Source organism: Esox lucius, chromosome 15 (genome assembly GCF_011004845.1).
Source record: "Esox lucius isolate fEsoLuc1 chromosome 15, fEsoLuc1.pri, whole genome shotgun sequence".
Taxonomy (NCBI): domain Eukaryota; kingdom Metazoa; phylum Chordata; class Actinopteri; order Esociformes; family Esocidae; genus Esox; species Esox lucius.
The window spans coordinates 27,599,100-27,617,907 of record NC_047583.1 but is presented as its reverse complement, the minus strand read 5'-3'; the positions used below and the strand labels follow the sequence as shown (position 1 = coordinate 27,617,907).

Genomic DNA, 18,808 nt, shown 5'->3' with positions numbered 1-18,808 from the left:
TGATCAGGGCCATTTGGGTGATTTATGTTATCATTATGATTTAAACAGGAGACAAACAACTATGTGATAATAAATGTATTCATATGATCACTATCCTTAAATATTTTTTTTTTGCAAGGTCAGTCATATTTTCAAATTTCAAAATTTCTGCCAGGGTATAGAAACTTACGAGCACAACTGTATATAAAGTACACACTGCTCATGACAACATCATTCAGCACTAATACTAACTTTATGCCAGGTTGATGTAAAATACAGTTTGTGATACTGCAGTTGTTTTTTTGCCCCACTAGAACAAAGTTGACATTTGTGCAGAGTTCATGATGAAAGAGGGAGTTCATAAAAACAACGTATTTTATTGTAAACATGGAAAAACACTGTCAATCACAGCCAAGGTCACAGTTAACTAGGCTAAATGTCACAGAGTCCAGTGTCCCAAAACAGGGCAAATAATTTTGTTTAAATCAATGATGCTCTCTCTTATCTGATAAATATATAGTACAAAATACATTTCTGGTCTAGTTCATTATCACTAGTGTAATAATAATCCAAATACATATTGGTCAATACTGTAGTGGAAATCTTCAAGGCAATACAGTGCCCCAAACAGTAATAGGCATTTTACAAAAAGTATGAAACATACATCTTCCATTTATAAAACACATTTGGATGGTAAAGATCTCTATGAAATTACTAAGAAAGAAAATAGTCTCTTTTGATTTACAATGAGCTATATATAATATGACAAGCATTGAACATGCCCCAAGCTATCCACTATTGCTCAAGATTATTTAAAGGCATTTTCAGATGCAAAACATATTACGTACAGTTCACTTAAACTTGCAAATAATATCAAAACTCATCATCGCTGAAAGAGGCTGCTTCGTTTATATTGTCAGAGACTCCCAGCTCTGGGAAATCAGGTGCATAGGACACATGTAACGATTTTGACAAATTCTTCTCGAGATCTTCCAGCTCTACCAACATCCCACCATGACTGTCTTCGATTGGTTCTATTTCTCTATGGTGACCATCCTCAGGGGTTAAAGGTGTATTTTCATTTAATGATGGAGAAACATTTTCCCTGTTATTATTATGCCCCATAGCACTTTCTTTATCATCTGGCGAACCAGCAGGTAGACTGATAGAGTCAGTGCTCTCAGGTTGGCTGCCATGTAATAGTTTGGTCACTGACAATGGAACATCATTTTCCTTCTTAATCAATGAATAGGGAAAAAAGTAGTTGTTTTCTTTGGTTTCTGATAAAGCTCCTCTGTCCAGGCAATCCAGACCCTGCAGATTACTATGAAGAAGGTCAACCTCAGTCCCTTCACCATTCACAGGTTCTGCACTAAAAGCAGGTGTGTTGGCTGGACTTTGCATATCATTGTGTAGTGTCTCCAGAAGATGGCGCATTTTGTCCTTAAAAAGAACAAGAACAGACTCCATGAGTAAAAACCCATGTTTGCTTTCTAAATGTTTGGCATTGTGGGCATGCAAAACTAGAATGTTTTACGGTACATGACCTTCTGCTTTTTTAGTATAAATATGCTGCATGCCTTTGAAAAAGAAAAGTGTGTTTTCAGATCCATGTTTTTGGCAGTAGCTGATAATACACCAATAAATAAATAAAAGGACCCACTGTACCATAAACAAATGTCAGGAAAGAAAAGTATTATAAATATTATGTAGTATGATATGATGCGTAGGCTACCCTAAAAGCAAGTGTACTCTCAGTTAGTAGAAGACAAAACAGATTACAGAAACAGACAATGTCTGTGATGCTGAGGAAACCTCTGACAAATGTATCATTTGCAAGAGAAGACATACAGTATGGTCATCGTTCTGTAATTTTGCATGTAAGATTTGTATAAAAAGCAACATGATTATGCTACCATAGTAGAGGCACATGTGAAGTTGAGACACTAACCTCACATAATCTATGTTTATTCTTGTCAATGTGACGTTCAAACACCCGTTCCAAGATCCTTAGAAAAGAGGAATAAATTAGTAGGAATATCAGCATGTGAAAACTGCACAGACACCTTCACACAGACACCAGTGAAGCAACATTATCATGCCCCTGTTTAAAAACATTTTGCAGGTTTCATGAGGTGAAATTATAAACCTGATTCCAAAAAAGTTGGGACACTGTACAATTGTGAATAAAACAGAATGCAATGATGTGGAAGTTTCAAATTTCAATACTTTATTCAGAATACAACATAGATGACATATCAAATGTTCAAGCAGAGAAAATGTATCACTTTAAGGGAAAAATAAGTTGATTTAAAATTTCATGGCATCAACACATTTCAAAAAAGTTGGGACAAGGCCATGTTTACCACTGTGTGGCATCTCCTCTTTTTTTTTATAACAGACTGCAAACGTCTGGGGACTGAGGAGACAAGTTGCTCAAGTTTCTGAATAAGAATGTTGTCCCATTCTTGTCTAATACAGGCTTCTAGTTGCTCAACTGTCTTAGGTCTTCTTTGTCGCACCTTCCTTTTTATGATGCGCCAAATGTTTTCTATGGGTGAAAGATCTGGACTGCAGGCTGGCCATTTCAGTACCCGGATCCTTCTTCTATGCAGCCATGACATTGTAATTGATGCAGTACGTGGTCTGGCATTGTCCTGAAAGAGACGACGTCTGGATGGGTGCATATGTTGTTCACGGGCATCCAGTATGGTTTTCCGGCCTTGACCCTTACGCACAGAGATTGTTCCAGATTCTGTGAATCTTTGGATGATATTATGCACTGTAGATGATGATAACTTCAAACTCTTTGCAATTTTTCTCTGAGAAACTCCTTTCTGATATTGCTCCACTATTTTCCACCGCAGCATTAGGGGAATTGGTGATCCTCTGCCCATCTTGACTTCTGAGAGACACTGCCACTCTGAGAGGCTCTTTTTATACCCAATCATGTTGCCAATTGACATAATAAGTTGCAAATTGGTCCTCCAGCTGTTCGTTATCTGTACATTTAACTTTTCCGGCCTCTTATTGCTACATTGGAATGTGTAGCTCTCATGAAATCCAAAATGAGCCAATATTTGGCATCTATATTCTATTGCGAATTAAATATCAGTTTATGAGATTTGTAAATTATTCCATTCCTTTTTTACTCACAATTTGTACAGTGTCCCAACTTTTTTGGGGTTTGTATTAAGAGTATAATTGAGGCCATAACCTGGGATTTATAGCTCATCATAAATACAGGATAAATACAGGAGATTATAGCTACAGGGTCTCTCATGTGTCTTAAAAATAATATATTCATATCAAAGACATACCTGTCAGAGAACAGTCCCCTGGACAAGATCTCATTTGTTACATCAGCAATAAATTCAAGGTACAATAATTCCTCCTCCCTGTAGAGAAAGGAACAGTAAACCAGAATAGTCACTTGACAAGGAATCTGCACAGGTGAGATTGCTATGAGCTGTTAAGATTCTGCTATAATCCTGAATTAATTACATTTAGCAGCCTATTTTCCACTTTATGAAAGCAGTCAAAGAACTGAGTAAAGGCTAAAAGAAATGTCTTACTCTACGGACACCCTCTTCATGGTAGGAGATTTCATTCCGTCTGGAGAAACCCTGGTACAAGACAACAATGAAGACAGAGCATCAACAGAGAACTAACATACAACTACACATAGTGTCTGAAACAATTACAAACAGTACCTGTATGAGGACTGGAAGAGATCACTACTGCTGCTATTGTTTCCTTTGTGTGGTCGTCCAGATGCTGACAGATGCAGTGCATGGGACTCATCCTCTGTGTCCAACCACTCATGCTCTGTGCCATGTCTCTATAACAACAGAGTGAACAAATCATTCATTTTAATCTAAGCTCTTCATAGCCAAGAAAGCAGAGTTTACTCCGTTTAAGGTTTTTTAACAATGTCTTGCCCTCCCTGCTGTCTGACTGTGACTTCTCAGACCGTGTTGAATTTGGTGTTGTAGCATGTGTTTCTTAGCTATCCACTCAGGATAATGATGGCAAGCCACTCTACCCACACACTCCTCCTGACGCTTAAGTATTTTCTCTGGTGATGCTATGCCAGGATCATCAGTTGTTGATGATCAGTTGGGCGTTTAAAGGGCACTCATTATAATTTTTTGACAATGAATGGCTTGTTCAACTGCATTTAAAAAATGTTAGGCCTGAAAAACTCCCCAGTTGTTATGGCAATATGTTTGAGTCTTTGTCTGTAGACTTTCAGTAACCACTGTATCGTATTACACACTTAATATGTTCGCCCAGGACCTATACGTTCAATCCAACTTGCCTGGGGTGGATCATCCCATTCAGCCGATGAGCAGTCCTTGGTTTGTGTGCTGCAGAAAAATAAACATGATTCAGTATACGTTCTGGACTACAACAGTAATATGATAAGATGTTACGGAAACCAATATTGCTCTCTCTCTTTCTCTCACCTCATTCACACACACAGAAAAATAAGAAATCTGTGTAGTCAAGGATGGGGCAACACCTTACCTTCCCTGATACGTCTCCCGCCGTGTCAGCCCCAGGCTGCTTCTTCCCACGTCTTCAGCTGGTTTCCTGCGAGGTGGCGTGTAGTAGCGATAACGAGAGAGATAGGATCTACTGTCTGACTTCAGGGTCCTGGGAGTGAAGGGCTTGTCCTGGGTGAAGCGGTGGGCATGTTTCTGAATCAGATCCCCACTGTAGGTCTTTTGTACAGGGTCCTGGAAGGCCTTGTAGCCACCCTGGGTACCTGTGGTGGCACAGGAGCGGCTTGACTGCTGCCTTTGGCAGTCAGGGCTACCGTAGCTGTACTCAGAAGCAGCGTGGAGGAAGTGAGAGGGGCTTCTAGACCCACCATTTGGTTGGGACTGGTAGACTATTTGCTTGGCTTGAAAGGTGGTGTGGAGTCTTTGTGAGGAAATCAAGGAGCTTCCCAGGTCAAAGTAGGTACTTTCTTCACCAGCTCTGCTCTGAAGTTCAAGAGAGACAAATAATGTAAATTAGTGAAATTGATGCCTGTATGGGAATAGACTGAAAATATTTGTATGTGCAGGTAACCAGTGTACATTTTAAAGGTTTTAAAACTTGATACTAAATACTGTGTAAGACTACTGTAGCAGGACAGAAAACCCTGCACCATTTTCTTACATGAGCATTTTGAGATGGACAGGATGCTCTGGTGTATGCTCTGCTGCTCTTCTCTGGGTGTGACTGAGGATGTCGCTCAGACCTGGATGCATCTTTCCTCAATCTCTCCCGCTGTAACTGGTCATTGTCTGAATGTACACAACAAGGATGAACTAAATTAAATCAGATAGCTTATGTGCTATTTATTGCGATTTTGTTCTGAAAATGTACTTACATTTTACACTGCTCAGCATACTTTTGGGAACTGATGCATCAATGGCAGCTGTAAGAAATTGGATATAAAATCAACAGCGCTTTTCAATTGTTTACAACAAATTATTTTAATGAATCTCTTGCAGCCTTACCTTTAGCAGAATACACCTTTTTATAATGGGATACCATATGGTCTTGAATAATATACTGAGTCAGTCTGCTTGATGACCTAGGGCAAAACTCTAAAAGACAGGAACAAATGGAACATTTTCTCAGTGGAAATTAAAAACATATCTTCCCTTTTACACATTACAAAGTAATACCTTAATACTCACGGCTGCTTTTTAAAGTAATTTGTCTTCTGGGTGGTCCAGCCAGAATGTGCCTTGGGGGAGGCGATTCATTACCTGAAATTGATTAAGTAGAAAAGTATCTAGTGTGTGCTACTTAAACCAGCCATTTGTGAGATTTCCATCATATAAAACATGAAAGATATAGATATACAGCGCTGGAAAAAATTAAGAGACCACTCCTAATTTTTCTTAAATCAGCATCTCTACATGTATGGCAGCCATTCCATTCCAGTGTCTGTTAAATTCCAACACATGCACACATCATTTTACTTAATGAGGTACTGATTAAACTAACAGCTGGCGGCAGGGCCTTTTCTCATAGAGCTCCACTACTGTGGAATGATCTGCCAATTAAGGTTAGAAATACAAACTCAGTGCAAACTTTCAAGTGTCTACTAAAAACTCATCTCTACAGCACAGTTTATAATTAGGTGTAGCCTGGCCCGGGGGCGTGAAGGTGACCAGTAGGCTTGATACTGTCCACCCTTGCTGTCTTGCCAGGTGGGCTCTCGTTGCCACTGGGATGCCCTCCCTCCAGTGCTTTTCAGGGGAAGAGTCACTGGCTTGTTGTTGACTCTGTTGCACACTTGTGCAATCAGGCTGTATGCTGCTGGCAATACTCGGCCCTCATTCAGGGGGGTTGCGGTTGGTGGGTGTCCCTTTGGTTGATGCCTGGCAATTTCCTGCCTGTTGGGCCCTGTCCGGGGCCTCCCCCGGGTAGGGCCACAGTGTCACCGGACCCCCCGTCTCAATTCCAAGGTGTTACGCTGCTATATTATTGTGCTGGGGGATATGAGGAATGCACTTCTAACTTTTCTCAGTTTCTTCCAGTTTAAAATTTTAGGAGGAAATGAGGTCCTGGTCCACACCTGCGGATTACCTGGTTTGGGGGGCCCGTTGCTGTCCCTGTCCTTGTCCACCTGGTCATACTTCTGACCTAGTCTAAAATCAAATAGCCTCTGGATTCAGCCCAGAGAAATCTGAGAAATATCTCACCCGGCACAGCCAGAAGAGGACTGGTCACCCCTCTGAGCCTGGGTCCTCTCTAGATTTCTTCCTAAAATTCGGCTTTCTTAGGGAGTTTTTCCTAGCCACTGAAATGTAACACTACTGTTGTTTGCTCCTTGGGGTTTAAGGCCAGGTGTCTCTGTAAAGCACTTTGTGACAACTGCTGTTGTAAAAAGGGCTTTATAAATAAATGTGATTGATTGATTAGGTGATGACCTGAACCAAATCAAATTTAACGAGGAAAAGTATAAAAACCACTGCTGTGGTCATCACTATCCTCTTGCAATAGGACCAGCTGGATGGCAAAAACAGTGCAAGTAGTACCTCAAAGGTAAATTGAATAAAATAAAATGTATGAGTGAGGAAAAGAAGGGTTCAATTCTGGCTTTACTGGCAGGGAGATACAGTGAGCGTCAGGTTGCTTCCTTCCTGAAAATATCAAGGCTATCAACAGCGATTCATAAGAACAAGTTCAAGCAACAGACATTGGGGACAACAAAGCTATAGACTGGCAGAGGGCGAAAATGACTGTCCACTGACCGAGATGACTGTCAACTCAATCAAATGTAACTCAACAACCATAGGATGACATTAAGTGACCTAAAAAAAGAATGGCAAACAGCAGCTGTGGTGAAGTGCACAGCGAGGACGGTTCGAAACAGGTTCCTAGGGGCAGGGCTGAAGTCATGCAAAGCTAGCAAACAGCCCTTCATCAAAGAGATGCAAAGAAGAGCTAGGCTGAAGTTTGCAAACACCTGGTCATCTAATGGTTGTAATATTGTCAATATTTTATAGAATAAAACAAAAAATTATTTTACTCAAACACATATCTGAATAGTAAAACCAGAGAAACTGATAATTTTGCAGAGGTCTCTTTATTTCCAGAGTTGTATATTTCAAAGGCTATTGGGAAAAGGTGTTGTTTGAAATGTCGTTTTCTTTATTGCTGTTATTAGCACTTGGCAGATTCTTCTTTGTCCCAATGATTTTCTCTTGTATATTTTGGATTAGGTGTTATTTATTAACATGGCCCAAATAGTCTGATATTGTCCAACCCCCTCCAACTACTTCAGTCAAATACAAATACCTATACAATCCCCAGAGCTAGCTGTTATTTAGTTTGCTGCTTAGGCTAAATACAACATAAGATTGATGGATGATTGATGGATAGGCTACCTATCTATCTCCATGTCTGACGCCGCTACTACACTAGCATACAAAACTGTTTGTTTGCTCCGTTATAGTTACCATACCATGTGCACAATAGGCTACAATAATAGGTATCCTAATACAAGTTATAAAAAGCTAGCTAGATAGCCAAGCCAGCTACTGATATCTAGTTAGCTGCTTGCTAGCAGCCAGGTTATCTGTGGGAGAAATTAAGTGGGAATGCTAGCACCAGAGGTGACTACTCTTTGAAACTATTGTAAGAAAAGTAAATAAGATGCTGTCACTAGTGAAGGTCTACACAACCCTTGCCTAGTTGTTACATTTTACTGCATTGCACTTACATTATTAAAGATTACCCTACATCTGGTATTCATTGTGTACATCTTCACATCCCTTAATACTTGGTGGAAGAATCCAGCAGGATGGAACATTTTAATAATTTTGAATATGATTCTACCTATATTCCACACTTATTAGGGTATTCTATAGTGCTCTGAGTTAACATCCTTGACATTTTTTTTTTCTCCATTATTTTCTTTTGGACATGGATATTTGACCAGGATCTCAACATTATTGCGATTACTCTAATTAACAGGGCTCAGATCAATGGATCAATCCCAGTTCTGCTGGAAATAGAAAAATCTAATATAATTCTGTTAATGTCCTCTTGAAGTTGGAACAATTGTTCAAAAATATATAAAATGTTTACTAATAGCATAAAATCTGAAGTTAATGTTTAAAAAAGTACTTTTTCTACTAAATTAATCCTAGTGACTGACATATTCCCCATTTAAACATTCTCGCTGGTCTGTTTATCAGTTTGAATTGACTTGTAATTTCCGTATACTCGCTTTAGACACTCTTCTGTACTCTTTTCCACCCAAACCACCCTGGACCAGTTAGTTAGCCCTTCCCCACCAGGTAGGGGAAGACGAGGAGACAAGTTGTGTTATTGTTTAGAGCCAGGATTCTACACAGTGCCCCTTTAAACACCCAAATGTTCTGCATCGCCCACGAGATGTTATCACATTCTATTATAAATAGCAAGATCTGTGTTTGTGGTAGCATTTTTTGTGTCTGTCTCACAATTGTGAATCCCTCCATATAATTTTTAGTGTTTCATCTGAGAAGGTTGCAGAAAATACAGTATATGTCACAAGAAAGTCTGGATTTCTCCAACTGATTGAGATACAAACATAAGGTCTAGAGAATAATCAGTTTTTTTGGTCTTCTAGTTGGCAATGATGTTACAGCTGCACCTACATATAAAAGAGTTAGGAGTCATTAGCAGCTGTTTTCAGAAGACTTAACAAATGAACAGGACTTTACTGTTGGATCTACAAACTCATAAATACAAAATATTTAAAACGGAATAAAAAATACTTTTTGGCTACCAGCCACTATGCAAAAGTCAAATGAGAGTAAGCTCCGAAAAAAATATTAGCTGGTGACTTGTTCGAATCCACAACTCCTATTGGTTGGCTATTGAGTTCTTGGAAAATAAGAGTTGAAACCCCAATTATTTCGAGTAGTGTTCTATACGAGAGAACTGTTTAAACTTGTGTGTTTCTATTGAGTGAAACTCAGAACCTTGAGAGATGGATCCAGAGAGAAAAAGGATGCGTTGTGAAAAATGGACTTCACCGTTTCAAAATGATCTGCGTCTATATCAGTGTTGACAAGATTATTAACCGCGTGACACTCCTCTCTTTAATGACCAATCACATTCATCTACTTTCGGGTAAAACATGCCATGGTGTGAGCTACAGTAGCTAGCTATATTAAGTTGGATAGGTAGCAAGAAAGTTAGCAATCTACAATCTATTGGCTACTTTATATATACATACTCACCTAATACTTGTGAATTGATGGTAGCTTTATAGCTTACTCAACATTTGCTTACATTACCCTTTATTAAATTAGTGAGCTGTACTGTAACCGTAAGGTTAGCTAAATAAATGAGCTAACGTTAGCTAGCTATCAAACTTATCTGTAGCTACCCACCTCTTCTTGTCTCCATACTCAGTATATCCCATGCTCATTCACCTCAGTTGTATTAGCTTCTTTTAAAAGTCATATTTCAGCTAAAGTTATCTAAAAAAATCTAAATACACGCAATCCACATAGCTACAATAATAGAAAGCGTCTTCGTCGCCATGCTACTGGTTCGTTGCTAGGGCTGCGTCAGTACGCTTTATCCGGCTCTACAGAGAAAATGCGTCGTGTTACCTACGTACAAAAAAAGGAGCACGCACAATATTGTCTGGCTAGCAGTCCCTTATCCATGCCATGATAATGTATTTCATGAACGAGTTTTTACGTCGGCAGTCGCAACCTGTATTCTTACTTGACACATCTATGTTATCAGATGAAGAACAAGAAAAAAAAGGTATAAATAAAAAGGTCTGTTGCATAAAAATGAGTGTTCATAACTCTGGTATGCATATATTGAAATTATAAGACTTGGACTATTTTTCTCTCTCCCCAATTTCATAATTAAGACCCTTCTTTATTGCAGCAACACCCAGCAGACTCCCAGGACAGTCAATGTTGAGATATGGGTCTTGCTAAAAGCATCCTATTCTTACACTACTTGCTCGACCACAAAATCTAGAATGCAATCCTTGCACACCAGAAGGAACACAAACTCTGGCCTTCTACTTAAATTTAGCTTACAGGCACCCAAGCTGCCACTAGGAGTTGCTCCAGCAAGACAAGGCAGGCAGACAGTTTCAATTAACCCCTCAAACTCAGACATTGCAGGCTAATGACTAGCAGCTGGGTGCAAAATAACTTCTAAAGTGAGCAGATGGAGAAGTTTAAGGGTGTGCAGCTCACCTCATATGATAATTCACAACTGCAATTGTCTTGCAATCTTTCTGGAGCATATATTGGCTCTTGTCTGGGAAACTACTATAATGCCATCTTTAGTAGCTTGACGTTACACAAATGCTCTTCCTAAATCAGTCTTAGGAAATTCTGTCTCAACATTTTTTTATTTTTAATATTTTAGCAATATTAGCATATTTCCCAAACTTATGTGTTACTTAAGAGGAAGAAGTTACTAGCAACTGTTTAATTATAGATTAACAGCATTGGGACAAAATATACTAAATGAATTATTATTTCAGGTATATTTTCTTCAACTCCACATATAATATGTTCATGTCCATTATTACAGTTCATCAAAATACACATTTGTTTGGTCTTGAATAAAACATCTGTTGTAGTGTATGTGGACCTATCTACCTATCATTTGTACGTCTTGCAAAAAAAGAGGAACATGCTGGTCGTGGATGAATCTGTAGCCTACAGCTGTTGCTGTAAAGAAATAACAAATAATACAAATATACTATACATACATTACAGACATATGCAATCTTTCTGGAGCATATATTGGCTCTTGTCTGGGAAACTACTATAACGCCATCTTTAGTGGCTTGACGTTACACAAATGCTCTTCCTAAATCAGTCTTAGGAAATTCTGTCTCAACATTTTTTTTTTTTTATATTTTAGCAATATTAGCATATTTCCCAAACTAATGTGTTACTTAAGAGGAAGAAGTTACTAGCAACTGTTTAATTATAGATTAACAGCATTGGGACAAAATATACTAAATGAATTATTATTTCAGGTATATTTTCTTCAACTCCACATATAATATGTTCATGTCCATTATTACAGTTCATCAAAATACACATTTGTTTGGTCTTGAATAAAACATCTGTTGTAGTGTATGTGGACCTATCTACCTATCATTTGTACGTCTTGCAAAAAAAGAGGAACATGCTGGTCGTGGATGAATCTGTAGCCTACAGCTGTTGCTGTAAAGAAATAACAAATAATACAAATATACTATACATACATTACAGACATATTGTGTATTATCAAATGCACGTACCACACAGAGAAAAGCAATGTGTTGAAAATGAATTCCCACATATTGTGTAAGAGCTGAAATTACTCATGATTAAGAGGCCTTTTAGAGACTAATCTGCAGCAACACTGATTGAGTTTGTTTGGAAGTGCTCGATCCACATCAGCAGCTGGGGCTTTGGTTTGTAGTTTGGGATCTTTCAGATGCCTTTCCAGACATAAAATTCATAGCTGGAGAGTTTCTTTTCCATTCTGCTTTTTCTTGGTCTCCCTGTAGACAGATTTGTACCTGTAATTTTGCTTCTCCTCAGATGCCCTATGAGAATTCTCCTTATATCCCTCCAGAGACTCCTAAGCTTATTGTTGTGTAATACAATACTTTTTGATGGCATGCCTATTTACTAACATTTGTGTATGATGTGACCATTTCAGTGTAGTCATGTATGTTATTGTTATCCCAGTCTGTAGTGTAAAGGGAGTCTTTTAGCTCCCTGATTGCCTCATAAGTCAATTAGTCAAACACTGTGTGTGCAGTTTTCTGTACAAAATAAATATCACATTTACAACCCTGTTTTCAAAAATGTTGTTCCAAAGCTATGTTAAATGGAAATAAAAACAAAATGAAAAGATGTTCAAATAATTTTATCCCTATATTCAGTAGGAAATAGTACAAAGACATCATATCAAATGTTGAAACTAAGAAATGTTATTGTTTCTTGAAATACAGGTGCTGGTCATAAAATTTGAATATCATCAAAAAGTTTATTTATATTAGTAATTCCATTAAAAAAGTGAAACTTGTATATTATATTCATTCAGTGCACACAGACTGATGTATTTCAAATGTTTATTTCTTTTAATTGTGATGATTATAACTGACAACTAATGAAAATCCCAAATTCAGTATCTCAGGAAATTATAATATTACTTAAGACCAATACAAAAAAAAATATTTTTATAAATGTTGGCCAACTGAAAAGTATGAACATGAAAAGTATGAGCATGCACAGCACTCAATACTTAGTTGGGGCTCCATTTGCCTGAATTAATGCAGCAATGCGGTGTGGCATGGAGCCGATCAGTCTGTGGCACTGCTCAGGTGTTATGAGAGCCCAGGTTGCTCTGATAGTGGCCTTCAGCTGTTCTGCATTGTTGGGTCTGGCGTATTGCATCTTCCTCTTCACAATACCCCATAGATTTTCTATAGGGTTAAGGTCAGGCCAATTTGCTGGCCAATTAAGAACAGGGATACCATGGTCCTTAAACCAGGTGCTGGTAGCTTTGGTACTGTGTGCAGGTGCCAAGTCCTGTTGGAAAATGAAATCTGCATCTCCATAAAGTTGGTCAGCAGCAGGAAGCATGAAGTGCTCTAAAACTTTCTGGTAGACGGCTGCATTGACCTTGGACCTCAGAAAACCCAGTGGACCAACACCAGCAGATGACATGGCACCCCAAACCATGTCATCTCTTCCTCCAGACTCTGTGTCTTGTTCAACAGTGGCTTGACACAAGGAATGCAACAGCTGAAACCCATGTCTTGCATACGTCTGTGCGTGGTGGTTCTTGAAGCACTGACTCCAGCTGCAGTCCACTCTTTGTGAATCTCCCCCACATTTTTGAATGGGTTTTGTTTCACAATCCTCTCCAGGGTCCGGTTATCCCTATTGCTTGTATCCCTATATCTTTTCTTTCCCTTCGCCTCTCTATTGATGTGCTTGGACACAGAGCTCTGTGAACTGCCAGCCTCTTTAGCAATGACCTTTCGTGTCTTGCCCTCCTTGTGCAAGGTGTCAATGGTCGTCTTTTGGACAGATGTCAAGTCAGCATTCTTCCCCATGATTGTGTAGCCTACAGAACTAGACTCAGAGACCATTTAAAGGCCTTTGCAGGTATTTTGAGTTAATTAGCTGATTAGACTCTGGCACCAGGTGTCTTCAATATTGAACCTTTTTGACAATATTCTAATTTTCTGAGATACAGAATTTGGGGTTTTCATTATTTGTCAGTTATAATCATCAAAATTAAAAGAGCATTCCAGAGAGGGTGTGTCTGTCAGAAGTGAGGATGGGGAAGGGTTCACCACTCTGAAAGACAATGCCACAATTCAAGAATAATGTATCACAATGTATAATTGTAAAGAGTTTGGAGATCTCATCCTCTGTGGTACACAATATCATTAAAAGATTCAGAGATTACTGAGGAATCTTTGTACGCAAGGGACAAGGCCGAAAACTAATACTGGATGGTTTTGATCTTACGGCCCTCAGGCGGCAATGCATTAAAAACAGACACGATTCTGTAGTGGACATCACTGTATGTGCTCAGAAACACTTCCGAAAACCATTGTCTTTGAACACTGTATGCCGCAGCATCCACAAATGCAAGTGAAAACTCTACCATGCAAAGAAACCATACATAAACAACACCCAGAAGCTCTGGTGCCCCCTCTGGGCCTGTGCTCATTTTAGGTGGACTGAGGTGAAGTGCACAACTGTCCTGTGCTTAGACAAATCAACAGATTTAGATTATTTTTGGGAATCATAAACATTGCATCCTCTGGGCTACAAAGGAGAGGAACCTTCCAACTTTTTATTAATGGACAGTGCAAAAACCACCATCTGTGATAGTATGGAGGTGCATCAGTACCATTAATGCTGAACAATATATACAGGTTTTGGAGCAAAATATGCTGCCATCCAGACAATGTATTTTCCAGGGAAGGCCTAGCTCATTTCAGCAAGATAATGCCAAACCACATTCTGGATGTATTGCAACAGCATGGCTCCATAGTAAAATAATCCAGGTGCTAAACTGACATGCCTGCAGTCCAGACATATCAACCACTGTAAACATTTGGCACATTATGAAATCAAACATCGCAACAAAGGAGACCCTGAACAGTTGAGCACCTGAAATCCTACAGTGGGGAGAACAAGTATTTGCTACACTGCCAATTTTGCAGGTTTTTCCTGTAATTTTCTGGATTTTTGTTTTAGATTCAGTAATTTTATTTTTTTGATTTCCCACTTCTTGTGGGAAAATGTGCAAAATCGGCAGTGTATCAAATACTTGTTCTCCCTACTGTATATCAAGCAAAAAGTGTTGTTAAAAGAAGAGGTGATGAAACACAGTGGCAAAAATGACACTATTGATCACTCCCTTCTCTTAGAGAGACTGGAAACCCATATTGGGCTACATTGCTATTATTTATCTGAAAGATATCAGTTCGTATGTGTGGATGATATATCCTCTGACAAATCAAAGGTATGTTTTGGTGTTCCTCAAGGCTCGGTTCTGGGCCCATTATTGTTCTCACTATATACACTCACCTAAATGATTATTAGGAACACCTGTTCAATTTCTCATTAATGCAATAATCTAATCAACCAATCACATGGCAGTTGCTTCAATGCATTTAGGGGTGTGGTCCTGGTCAAGACAATCTCCTGAACTCCAAACTGAATGTCAGAATGGGAAAGAAAGGTGATTTAAGCAATTTTGAGCGTGGCATGGTTGTTGGTGCCAGGCGGGCCGATCTGAGGATTTCACAATCTGCTCAGTTACTGGGATTTTCACGCACAACCATTTATAAGGTTTACAAAGAATGGTGTGAAAAGGGAAAAACATCCAATATGCGGCAGTCCTTTGGGCAAAAATGCCTTGTTGATGCTAGAGGTCAGAGGAGAATAGGCCAACTGATTCAAGCTGATAGAAGAGCAACTTTGACTGAAATAACCACTAGTTACAACCGAGGTATGCAGCAAAGCATTTGTGAAGCCACAACACCCACAACCTTGAAGCGGATGGGCTACAACAGCAGAAGACCCCACCGGGTACCACTCATCTCCACTACAAATAGGAAAAAGAGGCTACAATTTGCACAAGCTCACCAAAATTGGACAGTTGAAGACTGGAAGAATGTTGCCTGGTCTGATGAGTCACGATTTCTGTTGAGACATTCAGATGGTAGAGTCAGAATTTGGCGTAAACAGAATGAGAACATGGATCCATCATGCCTTGTTACCACTGTGCAGGCTGGTGGTGGTGGTGTAATGGTGTGGGGGATGTTTTCTTGGCACATTTTAGGTCCCTTAGTGCCAATTGGGCATCGTTTAAATGCCATGGCCTACCTGAGCATTGTTTCTGACCATGTCCATCCCTTTATGACCACCATGTACCCATCCTCTGATGGCTACTTCCAGCAGGATAATGCACCATGTCACAAAGCTCGAAGCATTTCAAATTGGTTTCTTGAACATGACAATGAGTTCACTGCACTGAAATGGCCCCCACAGTCACCAGATCTCAACCCAGTAGAGCATCTTTGGGATGTGGTGGAACGGGAGCTTCGTGCCTTGGATTTGCATCCCACAAATCTCCATCAACTGCAAGATGCTATCCTATCAATTTATGCCAAACATTTCTAAAGAATGCTTTCAGCACCTTGTTGAATCAATGCCACGTAGAATTAAGGCAGTTCTGAAGGCGAAAGGGGGTCAAACACAGTATTAGTATGGTGTTCCTAATAATCCTTTAGGTGAGTGTACGCTTCCTCTGGGTGATGTAATCCAGAATCACAATGTTATGCTGATGACACACAGTTATATATTTCAAAATAAGCATGGAGAAGCCCCAAAATTAGCTACTTTGGAAGCATGTGTTTCAGTTATTAGGAAGTGGATGACAAGGAGGAGACCCCGGGGAAGACCTAGGACACGCTGGAGGGACTATGTCTCCCGGTTGGCCTGGGAACGCCTCGGTGTCCCCCCGGAAGAGCTGGAGGAAGTGTCTGGGGAGAGGGAAGTCTGGGCATCCCTGCTTAGACTGCTGCCCCCGCGACCCGGCCCCGGATAAGCAGAAGATGATGGATGGATGGATGGATGGAAGTGGATGACAGAGAACGTCTTGCTTTTAAACTCAAGAAAAACCGAAATGCTTGTTTTAGGACCCAAGAAACAAAGAGCTTTGTTGGCAGATCTCACTGTGAACCTCGATGGCTGCATGGTCGTATCCCAAAAAACTGTAAGAAACCTCAGTGTTACCCTTGACACTGACCTCTCCTTTGATGAACTTGTAGAATATGTCTCAACAGTTGCTTATTTTCATATTCGAAACCTTGCAAAAATCTGAAACTTTCTATCAAAAACTAATGCAGAAAAACGAATACATGCTTTTGTTACTTCTAGATTAGATTACTGCAATGCTCTTCTTTCCGGATATCCTGAAAAATCACTTAATAAACTTCAATTAGTGCTGCACACGGCTGCTAGAATCCTAACTAGAACAAAAAAAATTTAGGTCGTGGTCAGGGAAGTATCCAAGAGCCAAATGATCACTCTGACTGAGTTCAAGAGTTCCTGTGTGGAGATGGGGGGAACCTTCCTAAAGGACAACAATCTCTGCAACACTTGACCAATCAGGCCTTTATGGTACATCAGCCAGACGGATGAAAACCTTCAGTAAAAAGGCACACCAGCCTGTTTGGAGTTTGACACAAAGTTTGACACTAAGCTCAGTACAGACAGATCCTTGATAAAAACGTTCTCTGGTGCGCTTAGAGTGTACATAATCAACGATTACAAGTCGACATCTAAATTCAGTGTTTTAAGTCAGAATTTTAAATAATCTTTTTCTACAAAATTCATCAGTGACTGACATATTTCCCATGTAAACGTTCTTGCTGGTCCCAATATCAGTTTGCATGGACTTGTAATCTCCTTATACTCAGTTTAGACATGCAGTACTAACCTTCCTACTCTAAACCACCCTGGTCTAGCTCGTATTGTACCAGTCTCGTTTGGTAAGAGAAGACGAGGAGGAAACAAGTTGTGCAGTTGTTTAGAGCAGCATTTATGATTTTAGAATAGTTGTGGAAACTTGGGCCTCAGTGTGCTCAGTCAAGGCCAGGGAGTGCGTTTCTTCTGGCATGTAAGTATTACGATCTAGACTTCCTGGTCCAGCAAGAAGCAGGATAAGAAACAAAATGGTATCAGATATGCTTTTTGAAGACACATCTTGGCATCGACTGCCCAGAGTCTGCTGGTAGTAGCTAGGGATGTCTTAGTCATGAACTGGATATCACAACACTAGGGAGAAAAATCGGGTATAAGTAAAACAAATTTAAGGAGACCTACTGAGCGGGTGTTATTAATACACTGTATAATTGCGGCATAACTTATACTCTTCTCAACCATTTTAAATTGAAATTCGCCAAAAGAAAGCGTTATATATTCACATCAGTGCACATGGTTTACAGAAAGCAGTTATCCCATAGAATTAACAGCAGGCCTAAGAAGTCCTATGAATCACATGCAAATAGATGTGGTCATGGTGGACATGACATCACACAAAGTAAACAGTTTCTCTTTCAACAACAGTGGCTAACAAAAAGTTATAAACACCTCTCCCCTGACAGAAAGAAAAAAAAGAAATCATTATGTCATATTTATTCAAGGCAGCATGCTGTCAACAGATTACTAGTATTGGGTCTGTTTAAGCGACCTTTTGACCCAGTACGGCCAGTTATAAGGAAAGCATGTTGATTTATTTTACAGCTGTGGGATAGACAACTGTGGAGTTCACATACATTATAAATAAAAATTATAGTATTGTTTACATCTCAGAGACCGCTTCATAGTGCCAAGAGACAATACAGAACCCAGTAATGAACATCAGAGGACTAATTTGTATTTGTTCTCAGAAAGTGAGTGGATGAATGAGCTAAATTCAATGTGTATCAGCTGAACCGCTATAAATGATTAGGACTGGTTTAAGGTTGTTCGAGGAATCTAAGTTTACAGGGTGTTTGGGGTGCAATTGTCTCATTAGGGTATACTATTTGTATGGTTGCTAGATAATTAAATTAAATGCACAGTATCAGAACTAATTCCGTTTAATTTAACAACGTATTTGTTAAATTCCTTAAAGTGTTCACTGTGATGTTAAACGATAAGCCACTGTAATAGCCCATTCAAATGCCTAACTATATATATATAACCCGATATGGAAATCAAAAAACAACCACAGACTTCTGCAGTGACAGTCCACTGCATTTAATGTA

The 18,808-nt window shown here is 39.4% G+C and overlaps 1 protein-coding gene across 1 annotated transcript; it reads right to left on the bottom strand.

Moving 5' to 3' along the window:
• Positions 1–340: 340 nt before the first annotated feature.
• Positions 341–10,068, bottom strand: spata7 (spermatogenesis associated 7). Its single transcript, XM_010878726.5, has 12 exons — positions 9,876–10,068; positions 5,676–5,747; positions 5,493–5,582; positions 5,363–5,410; positions 5,149–5,276; positions 4,510–4,970; positions 4,301–4,349; positions 3,693–3,820; positions 3,555–3,605; positions 3,300–3,377; positions 1,931–1,988; positions 341–1,422 (listed from the first exon to the last, which is right to left on the bottom strand). The coding sequence occupies exons 1-12, from the start codon at positions 9,889–9,891 to the stop codon at positions 853–855; spliced, it is 1,749 nt and encodes a 582-aa protein (XP_010877028.4). The 5' UTR covers positions 9,892–10,068; the 3' UTR covers positions 341–852.
• Positions 10,069–18,808: the final 8,740 nt, after the last annotated feature.

Bases quoted from the DNA above. Each gene is read 5' to 3' on its own strand.
- spata7 (XM_010878726.5), bottom strand. The intron at 5,411-5,492 runs GTAAGGCTGCAA...AATTTCTTACAG, and splicing joins AAAGGTGTATTCTGCTAAAG to CTGCCATTGATGCATCAGTT. The intron at 4,350-4,509 runs GTAAGGTGTTGC...ATTTTTCTGCAG, and splicing joins CGGGAGACGTATCAGGGAAG to CACACAAACCAAGGACTGCT.